The sequence below is a fragment of the Carcharhinus amblyrhynchos genome, chromosome 1, assembly GCF_965287045.1.
Source record: "Carcharhinus amblyrhynchos chromosome 1, sCarAmb.v2.hapA, whole genome shotgun sequence".
NCBI classification, from domain to species: Eukaryota; Metazoa; Chordata; class Chondrichthyes; order Carcharhiniformes; family Carcharhinidae; genus Carcharhinus; species Carcharhinus amblyrhynchos.
Window position 1 is genome coordinate 1 of NC_137324.1, and position 27,029 is coordinate 27,029.

A 27,029-nucleotide genomic window follows, 5' to 3' on the forward strand; every position below is an offset into this window, starting at 1 on the left:
ACTCACACTCCCACTGCCCCCCCGACGCTCACACTCCACTGCCCCCGACACTCACACTCACACTCCCCCCCGACGCTCACACTCCCACTGCCCCCCCGACACTCACACTCACACTCCCCCCCACGCTCACACTCCCACAGCCCCCCGACACTCACACTCACACTCCCCCCCCGACACTCACACTCCCAAGGCCCCCCCGACGCTCACACTCCCACAGCCCCCCTGACAACTCACACACACACTCCCCCCCGACGCTCACACTCCACTGCCCCCCGACACTCACACTCCCACTGCCCCCCGACGCTCACACTCCCACTGCCCCCCCGACACTCACACTCACACTCCCCCCCCACACGCACACTCCCACTGCCCCCCCGACGCTCACACTCCCACAGCCCCCCTGACACTCACACACACACTCCCCCCCCGACGCTCACACTCCCACAGCCCCCCCGACACTCACACACTCACTGCCCCCCGACGCTCACACTCCCACTGCCCCCCCGACGCTCACACTCCCACTGCCCCCCAACGCTCACACTCCCCCCCGACGCTCACACTCCCACGCCCCCCCGACGCTCACACTCCCACAGCCCCCCCGACACTCATACTCCCAAGGTCCCCCCGACACTCACACTCACACTCCCCCCCCGACACTCACACTCCCACAGCCCCCCCAACGCTCACACTCGCACAGCCCCCCCAACGCTCACACTCCCCCCCGACGCTCACACTCCCACGGCCCCCCGACGCTCACACTCCCACTGCCCCCCCGACACTCAACACTCACACTCCCCCCCGACGCTCACACTCCCAAGGCCCCCCGACACTCACACTCCCACAGCCCCCCGACACTCACACTCACACTCCCCCCCCGACGCTCACACTCCCCCCCGACGCTCACACTCCCACTGCCCCCCCCGACGCTCACACTCCCAAGCCCCCCAGACACTCACACTCCCACAGCCCCCCCCGACGCTCACACTCACACTCCCCCCCGACGCTCACACTCCCACTGCCCCCCCGACGCTCACACTCCCAAGGCCCCCCCGACACTCACACTCCCACTGTCCCCCCGACACTCACACTCACACTCCCCCCCCGACGCTCACACTCCCACAGCCCCCCCGACACTCACACTCCAAGGCCCCCCCGACGCTCACACTCACACTCCCCCCCCGACGCTCACACTCCCACTGCCCCCCCGACGCTCACACTCACACTCCCCCCCGACGCTCACACTCCCACTGCCCCCCCCGACGCTCACACTCCCACTGCCCCCCCGACGCTCACACTCCCACTGCCCCCCCCAACGCTCACACTCCCAAGGCCCCCCCGACGCTCACACTCACACTCCCCCCCCCCGACGCTCACACTCCCAAGGCCCCCCCGACACTCACACTCACACTCCCCCCCCGACGCTCACACTCCCACAGCCCCCCCGACGCTCACACTCCCACAGCCCCCCCGACGCTCACACTCCCACTCCCCCCCCGACGCTCACACTCCCACAGCCCCCCCGACACTCACACTCACACTCCCCCCCGACGCTCACACTCCCAAGGCCCCCCCGACGCTCACACTCCCAAGGCCCCCCGACGCTCACACTCCCACAGCCCCCCCGACACTCACACTCACACTCCCCCCCCGACGCTCACACTCCCACAGCTGCCCCGACACTCACACTCCCCCCCGACGCTCACACTCCCACAGCCCCCCGACACTCACACTCCCCCCCAACGCTCACACTCGCACAGCCCCCCCCGACGCTCACACTCCCCCCCGACACTCACACTCCCACAGCCCCCCCAACGCTCACACTCACACAGCCCCCCCGACGCTCACACTCCCAAGGCCCCCCGACACTCACACTCCCACAGCCCCCCCGACGCTCACACTCCCACTGCCCCCCCGACGCTCACACTCACACTCCCCCCCGACACTCACACTCCCAAGGCCCCCCCGACACTCACACTCACACAACCCCCCCGACGCTCACACTCCCACTGCCCCCCCCGACGCTCACACTCCCAAGGCCCCCCCGACGCTCACACTCCCACTGCCCCCCCCGACGCTCACACTCACACTCCCCCCCCGACGCTCACACTCCCACTGCCCCCCCGATGCTCACACTCCCAAGGCCCCCCCGACACATCGAGAGTATCCCAAGGACCCCCCCGACACTCACGCTCACAACTCCCCCCCCGTACGCTCACACTCCACTCACTGCCCCCCGACGTCTCACCACTCCCACAGCCCCCCCGACGCTCACACCCACACGGCCCCCCCGACGCTCACACTCCCACGCGCCCGCAACGCTCACACTCACACTCCCCCCCCGACGCTCACACTCACACTCCCCCCCGACGCTCACACTCCCTAGCCCCCCCGACGCTCACACTCACACTGCCCCCCCGACGCTCACACTCCACTGCCCCCCCGACGCTCACACTCCAAGGCCCCCCTGACACTCACACTCACACTCCCCCCCGACACTCACACTCCCACTGCCCCCCCGACACTCACACTCACACTCCCCCCCCCGACGCTCACACTCCCCACAGCCCCCCCGACGCTCACACTCACACTCCCCCCCCGGCGCTCACACTCACACTCCCCCCCCGACGCTCACACTCCCACTGCCCCCCGACGCTCACACTCCCACAGCCCCCGACGCTCACACTCCCACTGCCCCCCGACGCTCACACTCCCACTCGCCCCCCCGACGCTCACACTCACAACTCCCCCCCCACGCTCACACTCCACTGCCCCCCCGACGCTCACACTCCCACAGCCCCCCCGACGCTCACACTCACACTCCCCCCCGACGCTCACACTCGCACAGCACCCCCCGACGCTCACACTCCCCCCCCGACACTCCCACTGCCCCCCCGACACTCACACTCACACTCCCCCCCCGACGCTCACACTCGCACAGCCCCCCGACGCTCACACTCCCCCCCGACACTCACACTCCCACAGCCCCCCAACCGCTCACACTTCCACAGCCCCCCCAGACGCTCACACTCCCAAGGCCCCCCGACGCTCACACTCACACTCCCCCCCCGACGCTCACACTCCCAAGGCCCCCCCGACGCTCACACTCACACTCCCCCCCGACGCTCACACTCCCACGGCCCCCCGACACTCACACTCACACTCCCCCCGACGCTCACACTCCCACAGCCCCCCGACACTCACACTCCCACGGCCCCCCCCTACGCTCACACTCCCACAGCCCCCCCGACACTCACACTCACACGGCCCCCCCCGACACTCACACTCACACTCCCCCCCGACGCTCACACTCCACGGCCCCCCGACACTCACACTCACACTCCCCCCCCGACGCTCACACTCCCACGGCCCCGCAACGCTCACACTCACACTCCCCCCGACGCTCACACTCACACTCCCCCCCCGACGCTCACACTCCCACTGCCCCCCCGACGCTCACACTCACACTGCCCCCCCGACGCTCACACTCCCACTGCCCCCCCGACGCTCACACTCCCAAGGCCCCCCGACACTCACACTCACACTCCCCCCCCGACACTCACACTCCCACTGCCCCCCCGACACTCACACTCACACTCCCCCCCCGACGCTCACACTCCCACAGCCCCCCGACGCTCACACTCCCACTGCCCCCCGACGCTCACACTCCCACAGCCCCCCCGACGCTCACACTCCCACTGCCCCCCGACGCTCACACTCCCACTGCCCCCCCCCGACACTCACACTCACACTCCCCCCCGACGCTCACACTCCCACAGCCCCCCGACACTCACAACACTCACTCCCCCCCGACGCTCACACTCCCACAGCCCCCCGACGCTCACACTCCCCCCGACACTCCCCATGCCCCCCCGACACTCACACTCACACTCCCCCGACACTCACACTCCCACAGCCCCCCGACGCTCACACTTCCACAGCCCCCCCGACGCTCACACTCCCAAGGCCCCCCGACGCTCACACTCACACTCCCCCCCGACGCTCACACTCCCACGGCCCCCGACACTCACACTCACACTCCCCCCCGCGCTCACACTCCCACGGCCCCCGACACTCACACTCACACTCCCCCCCCGACGCTCACACTCCCACGGCCCCCCCGACGCTCACACTCCCACGGCCCCCGACACTCACACTCACACCCCCCCCGACGCTCACACTCACACTCCCCCCCCGACGCTCACCACTCCCACGGCCCCCCGACACTCACACTCACACTCCCCCCCCGACGCTCACACTCCCACGGCCCCCCGACACTCACACTCACACTCCCCCCCGACACTCACACTCACACTCCCCCCCGACGCTCACACTCCCACGGCCCCCCGACACTCACCTCACACTCCCCCCCGACGCTCACACTCCACGGCCCCCCCGACGCTCACACTCCACGGCCCCCCCGACACTCACACTCCCACGGCCCCCGACGCTCACTCACACCTCCCCCCCGACGCTCACACTCCCACGGCCCCCCGACACTCACACTCACACTCCCCCCGACGCTCACCACTCCCCACGGCCCCCCGACACTCACACTCCCACGGCCCCCCCGACACTCACACTCCCACCGCCCCCCCGACGCTCACACTCCCACTCCCCCCACCGACACTCACACTCACACTCCCCCCCCGACACTCACACTCACACTCCCCCCCCCGACACTCACACTCCCCCCCCGACACTCATACTCCCAAGGCCCCCCGACGCTCACACTCCCCCCCCGACGCTCACACTCCCAAGGCCCCCCCGACGCTCACACTCCCCAGGCCCCCCCCGACACTCACACTCCCAAGGCCCCCCGACACTCACACTCCCAAGGCCCCCCCGACGCTCACACTCACACTCCCCCCCGACACTCACACTCACACTCCCCCCCGACGCTCACACTCACACTCACCCCCGACACTCACACTCACACTCCCCCCCGACGCTCACACTCACACTCCCCCCCGACACTCACACTCACCACAACTCCCCCCCGACACTCACACTCACACTCCCCCCCCGACACTCACACTCCCCCCCCGACACTCACACTCCCAAGGCCCCCCCGACGCTCACACTCCCCCCCGACACTCACACTCACCTCCCCCCCGACACTCACACTCACACTCCGCCCCCGACGCTCACACTCACACTCACCCCCGACACTCACACTCACACTCCCCCCCCGACGCTCCACACTCACACTCCCCCCCGACACTCACACTCACACTCCCCCCCGACACTCACACTCACACTCCCCCCCGACACTCACACTCCCCCCCCGACGCTCACACTCCCAAGGCCCCCCCGACACTCACACTCCAAGGCCCCCCCGACGCTCACAACTCACACTCCCCCCGACGCTCACACTCCCAAGGCCCCCCCGACGCTCACACTCACACTCCCCCCGACGCTCACACTCACACTCCCCCCCGACGCTCACACTCCCACTGCCCCCCCAACACTCCCACTCCCCGCCAGACACTCAAATTCCCATTCCCTCCCCGACGCTCACGCTCCCACAGTCCCCCAGACGCTCACACTCCCCCCCCGACACTCACACTCCCCCCCGACACTCACACTCCCTCCCCACCGACACTCACACTCCCCCCCCACACTCACACTCCCTCCCCCCCCGACACTCACACTCCCCCCCCGACACTCACACTCCCTCCCCGACACTCACACTCCTCCCCCCGGACACTCACACTCCCCCCCGACGCTCACACTCCCCCCCCGACACTCACACTCCCCCCGACACTCACACTCCCTCCCCACCGACACTCACACTCCCCCCCCACACTCACACTCCCTCCCCCCCGACACTCACACTCCCCCCCCCGACACTCACACTCCTCCCCGACACTCACACTCCCTCCCCCCCGACACTCACACTCCTCCCCGACAACTCACACTCCCCTCCCCCCCGACACTCACACTCCCCCCCGACACTCACACTCCCTCCCCCCGACACTCACACTCCCCTGATTACCTGGTCCTGGTGATTCCCCAGTGGTGGAACGCTCTGTTGCTGCTTTCTTTACAAAGATGTAAGTGAAGATTGCAGTCAGCGTTAACAGTATTGAGACGATCACCACAACGGCAATGATCACCGCAGTCCAGTCTGTTGTATTTGGGGAGGAAGGAGATAGAAGAGGTGAAGATATCGCACACCCACTACCTTCCATCAAAGTTCAGGATTCAATGTTATTCAGTTCTGAAGCTGGTTTGTGTAACTCACACACAGGGTTTAACCCAGATGCCTCCAGCTGGGACAGCCAGCAATTTGTGAAGTTGTGCGTTGCCTCTAATTGATTTCACTGGTGCCCAGTTGCCGTGGGAACTGGACCAGCATTCTCGGAGGGGACACCGTGAACACCCCATAGATCTGTAAGAACCCACTGGCATCTCCCTAAAGTCCGACTGGTGGAGTACTGAGTCTGGAGCCTGACACGTCCTTGGATTTAACCTCCCCGAGTCTAATCACATTCAAATCAGGTTGAAGTTATATTCAAGTCATTTACCTGTTTCCAGCATGGATTTGCTGGTGCCAGAAATCCGGCGGAACTCACACGCGAATCCCTTGCATACCCAGCTGCAAGATTCTCCCATCCCGCCATGCTAGCAAATTTGCACAGCGGGGTGGGAGAACCACCATCACATCCGCACCCCACCCCCCCGCCCCCTAAACTCCAGCGAATATAATTCTAACTGATTTAATCTCTCCTCATATGACAGAGCTGCCATCCCAGGAATCAGCCTGTAACCTTTGCTGTACTCCCTCTATAGCAAGGGCATCCTTCCTCAGATAAGGACACTAAACTGCACACAATACTCCAGGTGTGGACTCACCAATGCCTATACAATTGCAGCAAAACATCCCTATTCCTCCACTCAAATCCTCTCCCTATGAATGCCAGCATACAATTGCCTTCTCAAAGCTAAAAGGCATAGAAAATGGGAGACATTCAAACTGCAGGTGTGGGAATGAAAGATGAGTCATAGCCACAGAAAATGCTGCGAATGCTCCAGAGAGAGAATAAAGGGTGTGAACGGCCAAATGGCAGAGAAGCTAAAATCAGAGTGAATTATGAAAGATGAAAGGGGGAGTAAAAGTAAGGAAAGAGGGATAAAATAGGGAGGGAGGCAAGAAAAATGAAGAAGGACAATAAAAAAATAAAGGTAGAGAACAGTAAAAAAATTGCATAAAATGAAAACAGAGGGGTTGAGGTGGGATGGAGCTAATCATCTGAAGTTGTTGAATTTGATGTTGAGACCGGAAGCCTGTAAAGTGCTGAGCTGGAAGATGTGGTCTCCTCTATACTGGAGAGACCAAGGTAGACTGGGTAATCACTCTGCTGAGCACCTTCGGTCTGTGCACAATCAGGACCCTGACCTTCCGTTGTTTGTCATTTTAACACACGATCCTGCTCCCATGGCCACGTGTCTGTCCTTGACCTGCTGCAATGTTCCAGTGAACACAAACTGGAGGAACAGCATCTCATCTTCCGGCCAGGCACTTTACAGCCTTCCAGTCTCAACATCAAATTCACTTTCAATTGTGCGGAGGGTGTGGAGAGTCTGCAGAAGGATCTAGATAGGCTGGGCGAATGGGCCAGGAACTGGCAAATGGAATTTAATGTTGGCAAGTGTGAGGTGGTCCACTTTGGTAGGAAGAATGGTAGGAAGGACTATTACTTACGTGGCGAAAACTGCAGCAGGCGACGGTGCAGAGGGACCTCGGGGTCCTTGTGCATGAATCGCAAAACCCAGCTTGCAGGTGCAGCAGGTGGTCAGGAAGGCGAATGGGATGCTGGCCTTCATAGCGAGGGGGATTGAATATAAAAGTAGGGAGGTCTTGCTGCAGCTGTATAGGGCATTGGTGAGGCCACAGCTGGAGTACTGTGTGCAGTTTTGGGCGCCGCACCTGCGCAAGGATATTTTGGCCCTGGAGGGAGTGCAGAGGAGGTTTACTAGGCTGATACCGGAGTTGAGGGGATTGAGCTATGAGGAGAGGCTGAATAAACTAGGCTTGTACTCGTTAGAGTTTAGAAGAATGAGGGGAGATCTCATTGAGACGTATAAGATGATGAATGGGATGGATAGGATAGAGGTGGAGAGACTCTTCCCGCTCAAAAAAGACAGTAGGACTAGGGGGCACAGCCTCAAGATAAAGGGGAGGCAGTTTAGAACGGAGTTGAGGAGGAACTTCTTCACTCAAAGGGTGGTGAATCTCTGGAATCCTCTGCCCGTCGAGGTGGTGAAGGCTGCCTCGCTAAATATTTTTAAGAAGCGGGTTGATGGGTTCTTGATAAGAGAGGGGATTAAGGGTTATGGGGAGAGGGCGGGAAAGTGGAACTGAGCCACGAGAGATCAGCCAGGATCTTATTGAATGGCGGGGCAGGCTCGAAGGGCTAGATGGCCTACTCCTGCTCCTATTTCTTATGTTCTTATGTTGAGCTTTGATAAAGGGTCATCTGGACTGAAAATGTCAGCTGTTTTCTCTCCTTACAGATGCTGCCAGACCTGCTGAGATTTTCCAGTATTTTTCCTTTTTGTGATATATATATATAATGTTAAACAGGGGGTGGGGCAAAATCAGAGGAATTGGAGAAATTGGACATTGGTGTTATGGTGACAAGTCAAAAGAAATGTTAATGATTATGTTAAAGACATCAGAAGCTGGTACCAAGGTAAGATTGCAAAATGTGTCAGTAGCACCACAACATCAGCACTCTCTCAGAGCCATGATATGAAGAGGACATTATCTCTGCATGTTCCTCACAAAGTGAATTATTTCACATTTCTCTGTATTAAGCTCCATGTACCATGTCACTGCACATTTCAGCATTCTATAAAACACAGAACATAGATCGTTACAGCGCAGAACAGGCCCTTCGGCCCACGATGTTGCGCCGACCAGTTAAAAAACAATGACCCACTAACCAAAACCAATCCCTTTCCATCCATAAACCTATCCACGGATCTCTTAACGCCCCCAAACGAGGCGCATTTACAACTGCAGCAGGCAGGGCATTCCAATCCCTCACCACCCTCTGGGTAAAGAACCTACCCCTGACATCCGTCCTATAACTAACCCCTCTTAATTTAAAGCCATGCCCCCTCGTGCTAGCTTTCTCCATCCGAGGAAAAAGGCTATCACTATCCACCCTATCTAAATCTCTAATCATCTTATATGTTTCAATAAGATCCCCTCTTAGCCGCCTTCTTTCCAGCGAAAACAACCCCAAATCCTCAGTCTCTCCTGATAGGACCTCCCCTCCATACCAGGCAACATCCTGGTAAACCTCCTCTGCACCCTCTCCAAAGCCTCCACATCCTTCCTGTAATGTGGGGACCAGAACTGCACACAGTACTCCAAGTGCGGCCACACCAGAGTTGTGTACAGTTGCAACATGACGCTGCGACTCCTAAATTCAATCCCTCCCCCTACCAATAAACGCCAAGACACCGTATGCCTTCTTAACAACCTTATACAAAGAACAAAGAACAACCCAGCACGGGAAACAGGCCCTTCGGCCCAATGAGCCCGCGCCGCCGCATCACCCTACACCTATTCTACCCTGCATGTCTACGAATGGAACCCTACTCAGTCAGATTCAGGGAAGAAATAGTGTCAATTTGGTAAAAGCCGATTAGCCTAAGAGCACATCTTTGGGGTGTGGGAGGAAACCGGAGCGCCCGGAGGAAACCCACGCAACCACAGGGAGAATGCGCAAACTCCCACAGACACAGGCCCAAATCCATGTATCTGCACAGCTAGCAGTGCTAGTCACTGAGCTGTTGCGGCGCCCGTCTACCGGTCCAGGATCAAGCACACACACCGACATGAAGTACTAGGTCACTCCTGGAACTTCCAAGAGCAGCCCACGCACAACCCCGCCGTGTGCATGCCCCTCGTTTGACACGAGGTGGACCTCCACCTGTGGAATAAAGACAAAAATATTAATCTTACAGCCTGCCTTTCCGGTGTCTCCCGAGGTTTAACCCTATTTAATAGCCCCTACCATATCCCTCCATTCTCGTTTCACTCATGTGCCTATCTAACTGCATCTTAAACGAGTCCAACGTTCCTGCCTCCACCACCCTACTCGGTAGCGCATTCCAGACCCCCACAACTCTCTGCGTAAAGAACCTTCTTCTCACCTCCAAATTATACCTCTCCCCCCTCACCCTTAAATCATGACCTCTCGTGTTCGTACCCAGTCTAGGGAGCAGTCTCTCACTATTAACTCTATCTATTCCCTTCAGTATCTTATATACTTCTATCATGTCCCCTCTCAATCTCCGTCTTTCCAAGGAGAATAGTCCCAGTTTCTTCAACCTCTCCTCGTAACCCAGTCCCCCCATGCCAGGCAACATCCTGGTAAACCTCCTCTGCACCCTTTCCAGAGACTCCACATCCTTCCAGTAGTAAGGTGACCAGAACTGGACGCAGTACTCCAAATGCGGTCTAACCAACGTTCTGTACAACTGAAGCATTAGACGGCAGCTTTTATACTCTATGCCCCTTCCTATAAAGGCTAACATTCCATACGCCTTCCTAATAACCTTCTCCACTTGTGACGCAACCTTCATGGATTTGTGAACCTGCACTCCCAGGTCCCTCTGTATGTCTATACTCCTAATCGGCCTACCTTTTATCACATAGCTCCTCTCTGCATTATTCCTTCCAAAATGCATCACCTCGCATTTGTCAGGATTAAATGCCATCTGCCACCTATCTGCCCACTGCACCAACCTATCTATATCCTGTTGTATCACCTGACAATCCAGTTCCGTACCCGCCAACCCTGCCATCTTGGTGTCATCAGCAAACTTGCTGATCACACCACCTACGCCCTCTTCCAAGTCATTTATGTGGACTACAAAGAGGAGAGGTCCCAGTACTGAGCCCTGCGGCACACCACTGGTCACTGGCCTCCAGCCCGACAAGGTCCCCTCCACAACTACCCTCTGTCTCCTATTTCCCAGCCAGTTCTCAATCCACCTAGCTACCTGGCCTCGTATCTCATGCGCCTTAACCTTTTCTACCAGCCTACCGTGAGGGACTTTGTCAAACGCCTTACTGAAATCCATATAGATGACATCAACGGCTCTCCCATCGTCAACCGTTTTTGTCACCTCCTCAAAGAATTCCACCAGATTCGTAAGGCAAGACCTCCCTCTAACAAAGCCATGTTGCGTATCCCTAATCAGATCGCAATGCTCCAAATGCTCATACATCCTACCCCTAAGTATTTTTTCCATTAACTTCCCGACCACCGACGTCAAACTCACCGGTCTATAATTCCCAGGGTTATCCCTACTACCTTTTTTGAACAACGGGACCACATTTGCTACCCTCCAGTCTTCTGGGACCTCACCTGTGTCCAAAGAAGAGACAAAGATTTGCGCCAGAGGCCCAGCAATTTCATCTTTCGCCTCCCTAAGCAGCCTGGGATAAATACCATCAGGCCCCGGAGCTTTATCCGTCCTTACGCTACCTAAAAGCCCTAGCACTTCCTCTCTCGTAATAACTATATCCTGCAACTGAACCTCCGCTCCCTCCAAGAGACCGCACGATTCCGAACCCCTCTCCTTCGTGAATACCGACGCAAAGTATTCATTCAGGAGCTCCCCCATTCCCTCCTACTCAATACACAACTCTCCACTCTTGTCCCTAAGAGGGCCAATTTTCCCTCTAACTACTCTCTTGCCTCTAATATAGGAATAAAATTCCTTTGGATTTTCCTTAATCCTACCAGCCAAAGCCATCTCATGTCCTCTCTTCGCCCTTCTAATTCCCCTTTTTAGCTCCCTCCTACTCTCTCTATATTCCTCCAGCGCACTCTCCGTACCCAGTTGTTTTGACCTAACATACGCCTCCCTCTTCTTCCTGACCAAGTCTTCAATATCCCCCGTAATCCACGGCTCTCTAATCCTACCTTTCCCATCCTTTCGCTTAACCGGAACATACCTCCCCTGCAACCATTTCATTTTGCCCTTAAAAGCCTCCCACTTGCCAACCGTGGACTTGCCAGCTAACAGTCCCTCCCAATCAGTGTCCTGCAGCTCCCTCCTAATCCTGCCATAGCTCGCCTTTCCCCAGTTCAGCACACTCCCGTTCGGACGGCACTCGTCCCTTTCCATTTTTATCCTAAAGTAGACGGACTTGTGGTCACTGTTCGCCACATGTTCGCCTACCTCTACCTCACCCACCTGCCCCGGCTCGTTTCCCAACACTAAATCCAGTATAGCCCCTCCCCTAGTCGGGCTAGTTACATACTGCTCTAGAGACCCTTCCATAACACATTTCACAAACTCCTCTCCCTCTGTTCCCCCAGCTCTGGGCCCCCTCCAATTCACTCCGGGAAAATTAAAATCACCCACTACAGCCACTCTATTCTTCCTGCACCTGTCCAAAATGCCCCTGCAAATGCCTTCCTCCACTGACTTTGGGCTGTTGGGTGGCCTATAGTACACCCCTAGCAATGTGATCTCTCCCTTTTTATTCCTCAACTCCACCCACAGTGACTCAATCCCTGTCTCTTCCATATCGTCCTCCCTCTGCACTACTGTGATGTTTTCCTTGACTAACAGTGCCACCCCTCCACCTCTCTTCAACCCTCCTCTGTCACACCTAAAACACTTGTACCCAGGAACATTTAGCTGCCAGTCCTGCCCTTCCCGTAACCACGTCTCCGTTACAGCCACCACATCTAACTGCCTCACAAACATCAAGGCCCTAAGCTCATCAGTTTTCCCTGCCACACTCCTAGCATTGAAACAGACACAGTTCAACCCACAAGTGTCCCTCGGAACCACCTTCTCCCTTATAATTTTCCTTTCACCCGACTCTCTCCCAGCCACCTCCCCACCCCCCCTCCCTATTAGTTTAAATCATTCCTGAACACCCCAGCTAACCTCCCGGCTAAGACACTAGTCCCCCTCCCGTTCAAATCCTCCCCACCCCTCCTGTACAATTGCCTTTCTCTCCTAAACACCTCCCAGTGATCCACAAAAGTAAACCCCTCTACCCTACACCAATCCCTCAACCATGCATTCAACTGCATGATCTCGTCATTCTTTGCCCTGCTCGTACTGGGCAGCAACCCAGACAGTGCCACCCTGGAGGTCCTGCTCTTTAGTTTGGCCCCCAACTCCCTAAATTGCCTACGGACCTCTCCCCTACTCCACCTTCCTATGTCCCCCTCCCCTACGTGTACTATGACCTCTGCCTGGGTCCCCTCCCCTTTCAAAATTCCCTCTACCCTTTCCATTATATCCTTTACCCCTGCTCCAGGGAGGCAGACCACCATCCTGGAGTCGCGCCCCTGCCCACAGGACCTCCTATCAATCCCTCGGACCCTCCCATCCCCTACCACTATCACCTTACCAGCCCCGTTCTGTCCCTCTAAGTCAGTCTCCCCTTCCTTCCTATTTTTCTGTGCCCCTGCCGACGAACCTTGGGGGGCCTCTGGGGAGGCCCTCTACTTGATTCCCAACTTTCAGGGATCTATGTACACATACACCTAGATCCCTCTGTTCATCCACACTATTCAAAGTCCTCCCGTTAGCCCTATACTCGACACATCTGTTATTCCTACCAAAGTGAATTACCTCACACTTCTCCGCATTAAATTCCATCCGCCACCTCTCGGCCCAGCTCTGCGACCTGTCTAAGTCTCCCTGCAAACTATGACACCCTTCCTCACAATCTACCACACCTCCGACTTTGGTGTCATCAGCAAATTTACTAATCCACCCAACTATACCCTCATCCAGATCATTAATAAAAATTACAAACAGCAGTGGCCCCAAAACAGATCCCTGAGGCACACCACTCGTAACCGAACTCCATGACGAATATTTACCATCAACCACCACCCTCTGTCTCCTATCTGCTAGCCAATTCCTGATCCAATTTCCCAGATTACCCTCAATCCCATACATCTGCATTTTCTGCAGAAGCCTACCATGGTGAACCTTATCAAACGCCTTACTAAAATCCATATATACCACATCAACTGCCTTACCCCCATCCACCTCTTTGGTCACTTTCTCAAAAAACTCAATAAGGTTAGTAAGGCACGACCGACCCGCTACAAAACCATGCTGACTATCTCCAATCAATTCATTACTCTCCAAATAACTATAAATCCTATCCCTAATAATTTTTTCTAAAACCTTGCCCACAACAGAAGTAAGACTCTTGGAGGGAGCGGAGGTTCAGTTGCAGGATATAGTTATTACGAGAGAGGAAGTGCTAGGGCTTTTAGGTAGCGTAAGGACGGATAAAGCTCCGGGGCCTGATGGTATTTATCCCAGGCTGCTTAGGGAGGCGAAAGATGAAATTGCTGGGCCTCTGGCGCACATCTTTGTCTCTTCTTTGGACACAGGTGAGGTCCCAGAAGACTGGAGGGTAGCAAATGTGGTCCCGTTGTTCAAAAAAGGTAGTAGGGATAACCCTGGGAATTATAGGCCAGTGAGTTTGACGTCGGTGGTAGGGAAGTTAATGGAAAAAATACTTAGGGGTAGGATGTATGAGCATTTGGAGCGTTGCGATCTGATTAGGGATACGCAACATGGCTTTGTTAGAGGGAGGTCTTGCCTTACGAATCTGGTGGAATTCTTTGAGGAGGTGACAAAAACGGTTGACGATGGGAGAGCCGTTGATGTCATCTACATGGATTTCAGTAAGGCGTTTGACAAAGTCCCTCACGGTAGGCTGGTAGAAAAGGTTAAGGCGCATGGGATACGAGGCCAGGTAGTTAGGTGGATTGAGAACTGGTTGGGAAATAGGAGACAGAGGGTAGTTGTGGAGGGTACCTTGTCGGGCTGGAGGCCAGTGACCAGTGGTGTGCCGCAGGGCTCAGTACTGGGACCTCTCCTCTTTGTAGTCTACATAAATGACTTAGAAGAGGGAGTAGGTGGTGTGATCAGCAAGTTTGCTGATGACACCAAGATGGCAGGGTTGGCGGGTACAGAACTGGATTGTCAGGTGATACAACAGGATATAGATAGGTTGGTGCAGTGGGCAGATAGGTGGCAGATGGCATTTAATCCTGACAAATGCGAGGTGATGCATTTTGGAAGGAATAATGCAGAGAGGAGTTATGTGATAAAAGGTAGGCCGATTAGGAGTATAGATGTACAGAGAGACCTGGGAGTGCAGGTCCACAAATCCATGAAGGTTGTGTCACAAGTGGAGAACGTTGTTAGGAAGGCTTATGGGATGTTAGCCTTTATAGGAAGGGGCTTAGAGTATAAAAGCTGCCGTCTAATGCTTCAGTTATACAGAACGTTGGTTAGACCGCATTTGGAGTACTGCGTCCAGTTCTGGTCACCTTATTACCGGAAGGACGTGGAGTCTCTGGAAAGGGTGCAGAGGAGGTTTACCAGGATGTTGCCTGGCATGGGGGGACTGGGTTACGAGGAGAGACTGAAGAGACTGGGGCTATTCTCCTTGGAAAGACGGAGATTGAGAGGGGACATGATAGAAGTATATAAGATACTGAAGGGAATAGATAGAGTTAATAGTGAGAGACTGCTCCCTAGACTGGGTACGAACACAAGAGGTCATCAATTAAGGGTGAGGGGGGGGAGGTATAATTTGGAGGTAAGAGGAAGGTTCTTTACACAGAGAGTTGTGGGGGTCTGGAATGCACTACCGAGTAGGGTGGTGGAGGCAGGCACGTTGGACTCGTTTAAGATGCAGTTAGATAGGCATATGAGTGAAACGGGAATGGAGGGATATGGTAGGGGCTATTAAATAGGGTAAACCTCGGGAGACACCGGAAGGGCAGGCTGTATAACTAATATGTTTTGTCTTTATTCCACAGGTGGAGGTCCACCTCGTGTCAAGCGAGGGGCATGCACACGGCGGGTTGTGCGTGGGCTGCTCTTGGAAGTCCAGGAGTGGCCTAGTACTTCATGTCGGTGTGTGTGCTTGATCCTGGACCGATAGACGGGCTCCACAACAGCTCAGTGACTAGCACTGCTAGCTGTGCAGACACATGGATTTGGGCCTGTGTCTGTGGGAGTTTGCGCATTCTCCCTGTGGTTGCGTGGGTTTCCTCCGGGCGCTCCGGTTTCCTCCCACACCCCAAAGATGTGCTCTTAGGCTAATTGGTTTCCACCAAATTGACACTATTTCTTCCCTGAATCTGACTGAGTAGGGTCCCATTCGTAGACATGCAGGGTAGAATAGGTGTAGGGCGATGCGGCGGCGCGGGCTCGTTGGGCCGAAGGGCCTGTTTCCCGTGCTGGGTTGTTCTTTGTTCTTTGTTTTGACTCACTGGTCTATAATTCCCAGGGAAGTCTCTGTTCCCCTTCTTAAACAATGGGACAACATTTGCTATCCTCCAATCTTCCGGTACTATACCAGAGACCAACGACAACCTCAAGATCAGAGCCAGAGGCTCTGCAATCGCCTCTCTTGCCTCCCAGAGAATCCTAGGGTAAATCCCATCCGGACCAGGGGACTTATCTATTTTCAAACCCTCAAGAATATCCAGCACATCCCCCTTATCAACTGCAATACTGTCTATTTTACACCCCTGCAACCCAGTGTCCTCCTCAGCTATATTCATGTCCCCCTGCGTGAACACTGAAGAGAAATATTGGTTCAATGCCTCTCCAATCTCTTCCGGTTCCACACACAACTTCCCTCTGCTGTCTGTAACTGGCCCTAATCTTGCCCTAACCAACCTTCTGTTCTTGACATACCTATAGAATGCCTTAGGATTCTCCTTAATCCTATCAGCCAAAGTCTTCTCATGTCCTCTTTTAGCCCTTCTTAACTCACTCTTCAACTCCCTCCTAGCCAATCTGAAGCTTTCTAGTGCACTACCTGAGCCCTCAAGTCTCATCCAAACATAAGCCTCCTTTTTCTTTTTAACCAACGAATCAACTTTTTTGGTGCACCACGGTTCCCTAGATCTACCAATTCCTCCTTGCCTGACAGGGACATACCTATCACGGACTCGCAGTAGCTGCTCCTTGAAAAAACTCCACATTTTGGACGTTCCCAGTCCCTGTAATCTCCGAGTCCAACCTATGCTTCCTAATTCTCTCCTAATAGCCTCATAATTACCCTTCCCCCCAGCTAAAACTACTGACCCGAGGTTCATGCCTATCCCTTTCCATCACTAAGGTGAACGTAACCGAATTGTGGTCACTATCACCAAAATGCACCCCAACTTCCAAGTCTAGCACCTGGTCTGGCTCATTTCCCAGCACCAAATCCAATATAGCCTCACCTCTAGTTGGCCTATCTACATACTGAGTCAAAAAACCTTCCTGCACACTTTGTACAAAAACTGACCCCTCTAACGAGCTAGATCTATAGCAATTCCAATCAATATTAGTAAAGTTAAAGTCCCCCATAACAATTACCCTATTACTTTCACTCCTAACCAGGATCGTCTCCGCAATCCTTTCCTCAACCTCTCTAGAACTTTTAGGAGGTCTATAAAAGACTCCCAACAGGGTGACCTCTCCTCTCCTATTTCTGATCTCTGCCCATGCTACCTCAACAGACAAGTCCTCATCAAACTTCCTCTCTGACACTGTGATACAGTCCTTGACTAATAATGCTACCCCTCCCCCCCTTCTACCTCCTTCTCTACTCCGACTGAAGCATTTGAACCCCGGGACCTGCAACAACCATTCCTGACCCTGCTCTATCCATGTCTCTGAAATGGCCACAACATCAAAGTCCCAGGTACTGATCCACGCTGCAAGTTCATCCACTTTATTGCGAATACTCCTCGCATTAAAGTATACGCATTTCAAACCCTGCTCCGCCCCACCCCCACGATGCCATGCATTGCAGTCCCCATCTATGCCCCCCTCACTTTCACCCCCTCTACTCAGGATCCCAACCCCCTCCGAATCAGTTTAAACCTCCCTGCATAGCCTTTGCAAATTTACTCCCCAGGATATTTGTTCCCCTCTGATTCAGGTGTAGACCATCACTCTTATAGAGGTCCCACCTTCCCCAGAACGAGCCCCAATTGCTCAAGTACCTGAACCCCTCCCTCCTGCACCATCCCCTCAGCCACGAGTTCAAACTTTCCCTCTCTCTATTCCTCTCTAAACTATCCCGTGGCACAGGCAAGAGTCCCGAGATAACCACTCTCTCTGATTTGGCCTTTAGTTTCCACCCCAACTCCATAAATCTTTGCTTAATATCCCCTTCCCTTAACTCCCTATGTCATGCGTCCCCACATGAACTATAACTTGGGGTTGATCTCCCTCTCCCCTAAGTGTCCTGAATACCCTTTCCGATACATCCCGGACCCCAGCCCCGGGTAGGCAACACACCAGCCCTGAGTCCCTACCATTACTTCCGATTCTCCTATCCGTCCCCTAAACTGTGGAGTCCCCAATCACGAGGCCCAATCTTTTACATCCCCTAACCACCTGAGCTTTTACAATAGGCTCACCCCCAGAGACCTGCTCCCTTTGGCTATCCCCAGTTGATTCCTCCTCAACTGTGGCCTCCAGGACCGAAAACCTATTTTGGAGGGGAACAGCCCCAGGGGATTGTCCCCCCAGTTGCTTCTTTCCCCTCTTCCTGGCAGTGACCCAAGACTCATTTCTAGGAGTGACTATCTCCTTATAACTCCTATCAATGTCTGCCTCCGCCTCCCGAATTATGCGGAGTTCCTCTAATTCCACCTCCAGCTCCTTTACACGCTCCTCCAGAAGCTGCAATCGTACACACTTCCTACAGGTAAAATCACCAGAAACACTACTGGAGTCCCTCACCACATACATCCCACAGGAGATGCAGCACACTGCCTGAACTGCCATCCCTGAAACAATTACCAGCAGAAAAATAAAAATATAAAAAAAAACTTCCCCCACACTTATAGTTAGGTTAGAGGAGGTGGGAGGGTGGGATTCTCTACCAGTGTAGAGGATCGGGTATCCTCTCTGCGCTAATTTATAGGGTTAGGGGCCCGAGAAAAAAAACTACAAATACCGGTAAGCGTCCTAGTGACGACTTCCGGTTTCTAACTAATTTAAAAAAAACCGCCGAAACTCGCGACTTTAAACTAGAAATAAAAAGTTAAACAATATAAACAGAAAAATGTACCTTTTTTGCTGCCTCCTCACACGCCCAAAAATCGCTGCCTCTCGATACTGCTCCTCAGGAACAATGAGGCCGATACACGGAGGTAGGTGCTTATAAACCCGAGAAAAAAAAAACTACAACTACCGGTAAGCGTCCTAGTGACGACTTCCGGTTTCTAACTAATTTAAAAAAAAACGCCGAAACTCGCGACTTTCTGTCTGTGCCATCCTCAAATCTCAATCTCACCTCATCAGCATTTACTATTTATCAAGTCAAAAACATTGCAATGCTCCTCGCTACAACTTGGCAAATTATACAACTTGAACCCAAACCCATTGGGATTGGGTAAGTACAAACTGTTGATTCTCCAGAGGAAGCTCTTCAATTGTCGGCAGTAAAATAAAACAATTCTTATTTCAACTTCTAAATCAAAGAAAAAGATTTAATAAAAAAACTTCATTAACAGCCGAGGCCTCACACTGAGCCATTCCAAGCTCCCCATAATCCCAAACAGATTCTTATTCATACTGAGTCAGCTGATCACTGCATCATTTTGTTATTGGTGACATAACTTACTGGGTCAGTTGACCCTTACAACTTGTAGCCATTTGTCACACAACAACAGAGTAAATGTTATCATTGGTTACATTCTGACACAAACCACCTCCAATTACTTCCATGTTCTTAAATTGAGAGATTTATTGTTAGCGGTTTCTGACCTGGAGATGCTTGGATGATTTGTTGGAACTGTGTGGTGATATTTTTATCAGTTACCATTGTCCCAGGTGACGTAGCTGTGGAAAGTACAGAAAAGAAATATCTTCAGGTATCTGGAGCCAAAACGATACAATTCCCTTCCCAAGCCTCCTGCTTCTTTCACTGTCTGTCCTCCTTGGCAGTGTGGAACTCATTCAGAACAACTAGAATCAGTGTGTGAGCCGGGGCAGTTTACAATGGTGCAGATACTGAAGCAGACTGTGTTTCTGTGCAGTTAGACTTGGACAATATCCAAGCTTGGGCTGTAACTGGCTCACAACATTCGCACCACACCAGTTCCAGGCAATGTCCATCCCCAACAACACAGAATCTAACCATCACCCCTTGACATTCAATGGCATCACCATCACTGAATCTCCCACTATCAACATCCTGGGGGTTACCATTGACCAGAAACTGAACTGGACCCAGCCATATCAATACTGTGGCTTCAGGTACAGGCCAGAGGCTGGGATCCTGTGGAAAGTAACTCATCATCTGACTCCCCCGAAACCAGTCCACCATCGACAAGGCACAAGTCATTAGTGAAATGGAATATTCTTCACTTGCCTTGATGTGTGCAGCTCTAACAACACTCAAGAAGGTCAGCACACTCTCCTTTCCTTCTCTCCTGTGTACTCTATAAATAGTATGCTTTGTATGTATAGTATACAAGAAACAATACGTTTCACTGTGTACCGATACATGTGACAATAATAAATCAAATCCATCCAAACTGCACAGTTTAATTGGCATCAAGTTAATTAGTCACTCCTTCCATCACGGATGCACAGTCTATGAGGTGTCAGGGAGGCAATTCCGGGTTTGTGACCTGTGACAGTGAAGGAACGGCAATGTGTTTCCCAGTCAGGGTTGTGTGTTGCATTGAGGGGAATGTACAGATGGTGGTGTTCCCAGGAATTTGCTGTCCTGGTCATCATGGGTGGCATGGTGGCACAGTGGTTAGCACTACTGCTTCACAGCGCCAGGGATCTGGGTTCGATTCCAGGCTTGGGTCACTGTCTGTGTGAAGTCTACACGTTCTCCCTGTGTCTGTGTGGGTTTTCTCCGGGTGCTCTGGTTCCTCCCACAGACTGAAAGGTGCGCTGGTTAGGTGGATTGAACTGAATAGGCACCAGAGTGTGGCAACTAGGGGAATTTCACAGTAACTTCATTGCAGTGTGAATGTTAGCCTTACTTGTGACTAATAAATAAATAAACTTTTTAGGTTGTAGGTTGTGGTGTTGGAAGGTGCTACCTAAGGAACCTTGGTTAGTTCCTGCAGAGCATCTTGTGGATGACAATGGAGTGCGGCTTTGGACTGCAGTCGAATGTGACAGTTGGAGTTTGTTGTCTGAGGGAATTCAAAGGTTAAATTAGGGATTAATTTCCAGTGAATTCTACTCTTTCTTTAATTTCATAATGAATTAAAAGCTGCTGTTGGTGTCTGAAATGAGTTTTAACAGCTTTCAGTCAGGGCTGGTACAGATGTTGCAGGCACATCAGACATTGTAATGTTGCAACTGTACACTACTCTAGTGCGGCCGCACTTGGAGTACTGTGTGCAGTTCTGGTCCCCGCATTACAAGAAGGATGTGGAGGCGTTGGAGAGGGTGCAGAGGAGGTTTACTAGGATGTTGCCTGGTATGGTGGGGAGGTCCTATGAGGAGAGACTGAGGGATCTAGGGTTGTTTTCGTTGGGAAGAAGGCGGCTAAGAGGGGATCTTATTGAAACATATAAGATGATTAGGGGTTTAGATAGGGTGGATAGTGATAGCCTTTTTCCTCGGATGGAGAAAGCTAGCACGAGGGGGCATGACTTTAAATTAAGGGGGGGTAGCTACAGGACGGATGTCAGGGGTAGGTTCTTTACCCAGCGGGTGGTGAGGGATTGGAATGCCCTGCCTGCTGCAGTTGTAGATGCGTCTAGTTTGGGGGCGTTTAAGAGATCTCTGGATAGGTTTATGGACGAAAAGGGATTGGTATAGGCTAGTGGGTCATTGTTTTTGTAACTGGTCGGCGCAACATCGTGGGCCGAAGGGCCTGTTCTGCGCTGTAATGTTCTATGTTCTATGTTCTATGTTCTATTTCTGTGACCGCAATCGGGACTCCAGGATGGTGTGCTGCCTTCCTGGTGCCTCCCTGGTGCCAGGGTCAAGGACATCTCTGAGTGATTGCAGGACATTCTAAAGGGGGAGGGTGAGCAGCCAGAGGTCGTTGCACATAGGTAGGAAAAGAGATGAGGTCCTGAAGTGCGAATATAGAAAGTTAGGCAGAAGGCTAACGTGCAGGACCATGAAGGTAGTAATTTCTGGACTACTACCAGTGCCACATGCTACTGAGAATAGAAGTAGGAAGATTAGGCAGATAAATGCATGGCTTGAGAGCTGGAGCACGGGATCGGGATTTAGATTTTTGGATCATTGGGATCTTTTCTGGAGAAAGGGCTGACCTGTTCAAGAGGGACGGATTACACCTGAGCTGGAGGGGGACTAACATCCTGGCGGGGAGATTTGCGAGAGCCACTCGAGAGGGTTTAAACTAGTTTGGCAGGGGGTGGGACCCACAGCAATAGGGAGACAGAAGAGAAGTTTGAGGACAGCACAGAAGTTAAAGACAACACATTAAGTAGTAAAGACAGTGTCAGTAATCCTAGTACCAGACAGATCAGGCAAAAGCAAGACAGAGAGCAAGGGAAGTCCAGATTAAACTGCATTTATTTCAATGCAAGAGGCCTGACGGGCAAGGCAGATGAACTCAGGGCATGGATGGGTACATGGGGCTGGGATATTATAGCAATTACTGAAACATGGCTAAGGGAAGGACAGGACTAACAACTCAATGTTCCAGGGTACAGATACGAGAGGAAAGATAGAACAGGAGAGGAGTTAAGAGAGGAGGGGGAGTTGCACTTTTGTTAAGGGAAAGCATCATGACCGTACTGAGAGGGTATACCTGAAGGTTCAGCCATTAAGTCTATAGAACTGAGAAATAGAAAGGGGAAAATCACTCTGATAGGGTTGTACTATAGGCCCCCAAATAGTCAGCAGGAAATTGAGGAGCAAAATGTAAGGAGATTACAGTTAGCTCCAAGAAAACCAGTTAAAAAAATGTAATAGTAGGGGTAGCACAGTGGTTAGCACTGCTGCTTCACAGCTCCAGGGTCCCAGGTTCGATTCCCAGCTCGGGTCACTGTCTGTGTGGAGTATGCACATTCTCCTTGTGTCTGCATGGGTTTCCTCTGGGTACCCTGGTTTCCTCCCAAAGTGCGGGTTAGGTTGATTGGCCATGCTAAGAAATTGTCCCTTAGTACCCAGGGATGCATAGGTTAGAGGGATTAGTCGGGGTAGGGCCTGGGTGGGATTGTGTTTGGTGTAGACTCAAAGGCCCTCTTCCTGCACTGTAGGGTTCTATGGTTCTTTCCCTTCAATGAAACTTCTCCTGATGAGACAGTCCACCATTTGTTTTGCTCCAACTGCTGTTTGTGTAGTTTAGTTTTTATTTTTACACCACACCTTTCTCTGTCTTCCTACTCCTCTGATAACTTCTCCTCCAGCCACTGGTCTTGTTCCATTCCTTACATTTCTCTTTTAAAATCCTTGTTCTGTACCGTCACCCAAGCACTACGTAAAGCTGCAACTTCCATTTCAGCGCCTCTGTTTTTCACACTGATTTCAATATCATCCATTTGTTTATTCAATGACATTTAAATGCCCTTAATTTTGGTGAATCTATGACTGTTGCAGGCAGGGCATTACTACTCTCTGAGTAAAGAACCAACCTCTGACATCCTATATCTATCACCCCTCAATTTAAAGCGATGTCCCCTCGTGCTAGCCATCTCCATCCGAAGAAAAAGGTTCACACTGTCCACCCTACCTAATCCTCTGATCATCTTATATGCCTCTATTAAATCATTCTTAACCTTCTTCTGTCCAACGAAAACAGCCTCAAGTCCCTCAGCCTTTCCTTGTAAGGCACGACCTGCCCTTGACAAAGCCGTGCTGACTACTTTTGATCATACTAAACTTCTCGAAATGTTCATAAATCTTGTCCCTCAGAATCCTCTCCATCAACTTACCAACCACTGAGGTCAGACTCACTGGTCGGTAATTTCCCGGGCTATCCCTGTTCCCTTTCTTGAAAATACGAACCACATATGCAATCCTCCAATCCTCCGGAATCTCTCCCGTCTCCATCGATGACGCAAAGACCATCGCCAGGGGCTCTGCAATCACTTCCCTCAACTCCCACAGTAACCTGGGGTACATCCCATCCGGTCCCGGCGACTTGTCTATCTTGATGCAATTTAAAAGTTCCAATACATCCTCTTTTTTAACATCCAGATACTCAATCTTTTCAGTCTGCTGCAAACCTGTAGTACAACCTCCCAGATCACTTTCCACCGTGAATACCGAGGCAAAGTATTCATTAAGCACCTCTGCCATTTCTTCTGGTTCCACACAGATCTTTCCCCCTTCACCTTTTATAGGTCCTATCCCTTCACTTCTCATCCTTTTACTCTTCACATATTTGTAGAAGGCCTTGGGATTCTCCTTAGTCTTACCCGCCAAGGCCTTCTCATGAAGGGTGCCAGGCAAAAGGCAGGGAATTATAGGCCGGTTAGTTTAATGTCTGTCGCAGGTAAAATGTTAGAATCTGTCATCAAGGAGGAAATAGCGAGGCATCTTGAGGGGAATTGCTTGATAGAGCAGACGCAGCACGGTTTCGTTAAGGGGAAGTCGTGTCTGACAAATTTATTGGAGTTCTATGAGGATGTGTCTAGGGCAGTGGATAGAGGAGAGCCGGTGGATGTGGTCTTTCTTGAATTTCAGAAGGCGTTTGACAAGGTACCTCACAAGAGGTTATTGCAGAAGGTAAGGGGGCATGGAGTTGTGGGTAGGGTGTTAGCGTGGATAGAGGATTGGTTGTCAAATAGGAGGCAGAGAGTGGGGGTCAATGGGTGCTATTCGGATTGGCGGTTGGTGACTAGTGGAGTGCCCCAGGGGTCGGTGCTGGGGCCTCAGCTATTTACCATTTATATAGATGATCTAGAGAAGGGAACCGAGTGTATGGTGTCGAAATTTGCTGATGACACCAAGATTGGTGGAACGGCAAATTGTGTGGAGGGTGTGGAGAGTCTGCAGAAGGATCTAGATAGGCTGGGCGAATGGGCCAGGAACTGGCAAATGGAATTTAATGTTGGCAAGTGCGAGGTGGTCCACTTTGGTAGGAATAATGGTAGGAAGGACTATTACTTACGGGGAGAAAAACTGCAGCAGGCGACGGTGCAGAGGGACCTCGGGGTCCTTGTGCATGAGTCGCAAAAACCCAGCCTGCAGGTGCAGCAAGTGGTCAGGAAGGCTAATGGGACGCTGGCCTTCATAGCGAGGGGGATTGAATATAAAAGTAGGGAGGTCTTGCTGCAGCTGTATAGGGCACTGGTGAGGCTGCAGCTGGAGTACTGTGTGCAGTTTTGATCGCCGTACTTACGCAGGGATATTTTGGCCTTGGAGGGAGTGCAGAGGAGGTTTACTAGGCTGATGCCGGAGTTGAGGGGGTTGAGCTATGAGGAGAGGCTGAATAAACGAGGCTTGTACTCGTTAGAGTTTAGAAGAATGAGTGGAGATCTCATTGAGACGTATAAGATGATGAATGGGATGGATAGGATAGAGGTGGAGAGACTCTTCCCGCTCAGAAAGGACAGTAGGACTAGGGGGCACAGCCTCAAGATAAAGGGGGGGGTGCGGTTTAGAACGGAGTTGAGGAGGAACTTCTTCACTCAAAGGGTGGTGAATCTCTGGAATTCTCTGCCCGTTGAAGTGGTGGAGGCTGCCTCGCTAAATATTTTTAAGACGCGGGTTGATGGGTTTTTGATAAGAGAGGGGATTAAGGGTTATGGGGAGAGGGCGGGAAAGTGGAACTGAGACACGACAGATCAGCCATGATCTTATTGAATGGCAGGGCAGGCTCGAAGGGCTGGATGGCCTACTCCTGCTCCTATTTCTTATGTTCTTATGTTCTTATGACCCCTTCTGGCTCTCCTAATTTCCTTTTTAAGCTCCTGCCTACAACACGTATACTCCTCTAGATCCTTAACATCTATCTTTCTGAACCTTCTGTACGCCTTTCTTTTCTTTCTGACCAGGTTCACCACAGCCTTCGTGCACCACGGTTCCCGCGACCTACCAAAACCTCCTTTTCTCATCAGAACATTGTCGTGCTTCATATTTCCCCTCAGTCCAGACAAACACCTTCCTAGCCTGCCTGATCCTATCTCTTTCCAATGCTATCGTGAAGGAGATGGAATTATGATCTCCATCCCCGAGATGCTCTCCCACCGAGAGATCCGACACCTGTCCTGGTTCATTAGCCAGCACCAGGTCAAGTACAGCCTCTCCTCTCGTAGGCTTATCCACGTACTGTGTCAGGAAACCCTCCTGAACACACCTAACAAACTCCTCCCCATCCAAACCCCTTACCCTCGGGATATTCCAGTCGATGTTTGGGAAATTAAAGTCTCCCATCACGACAACTCTGTTATTACTACATCTCTCTATGATCTGTTTCCGTATCTGCACCTCAACTTCCCTGTCACTATTGGGCAGCCTATGGAATACACCCAGCAAAGTTACCGACCCTTTGCTGTTCCTAACTTCCACCCACAGAGACTCCGTAGACAGTCCCCCCATGGCATCCACCTTCTCTGCAGCCATGACACTGTCCCTGATCAACAGTGCCACTCCACCACTTCTTTTGCCCCCAACCCTGTCCTTCCTGAAACATCTGAAACCTGGCACCTGAAGTACCCAGTCCTGTCCCTGAGACATCCAAGTCTCCGTAATGGCCACCACATCACATTCCCAAGCAGCAATCCACGCCCTAAGCTCATCTACTTTGTTCACTACATTCCTGGCATTAAAATAGACACACCTCAGACCCTCGGTCTGGGCACTTCTCTTCTCCATTACCTGTCTAACCTCCCTCTCATACTGTCTACAGTCCTTCTCCACCTGGGAGCTAACCTCCTCGCTCTCAGTCTCCTCATCTCTATTCCCTCCCCACAACCTTTCTAGTTTAAAATCCCCCCAGTAGCCCTAGCCAATCTTCCCACCAGGATACTGGTCCCCCTGGGATTCAAGTGCCACCCCTCTTTACTGTACAGGTCACACCTGCCCCTAAA

At 52.9% G+C, this 27,029-nt stretch overlaps 1 protein-coding gene across 1 annotated transcript in view; it reads right to left on the bottom strand.

The window, feature by feature from the left end:
• Positions 1-5,995: 5,995 nt before the first annotated feature.
• The window catches only part of LOC145348421 (disintegrin and metalloproteinase domain-containing protein 12-like), a gene marked incomplete at its 3' end in the record, with an annotated part of 253,493 nt that continues 232,459 nt past the window's right edge, over positions 5,996-27,029 (bottom strand). Inside the window, exons 20-21 of the mRNA XM_080196638.1 lie at positions 19,810-19,884; positions 5,996-6,127 (exon numbers count right to left, since the gene is read on the bottom strand). Of these exons, the coding sequence (XP_080052764.1) occupies positions 5,996-6,127; positions 19,810-19,884 (207 nt within the window). The remainder of the gene's footprint in view (positions 6,128-19,809; positions 19,885-27,029) is intronic.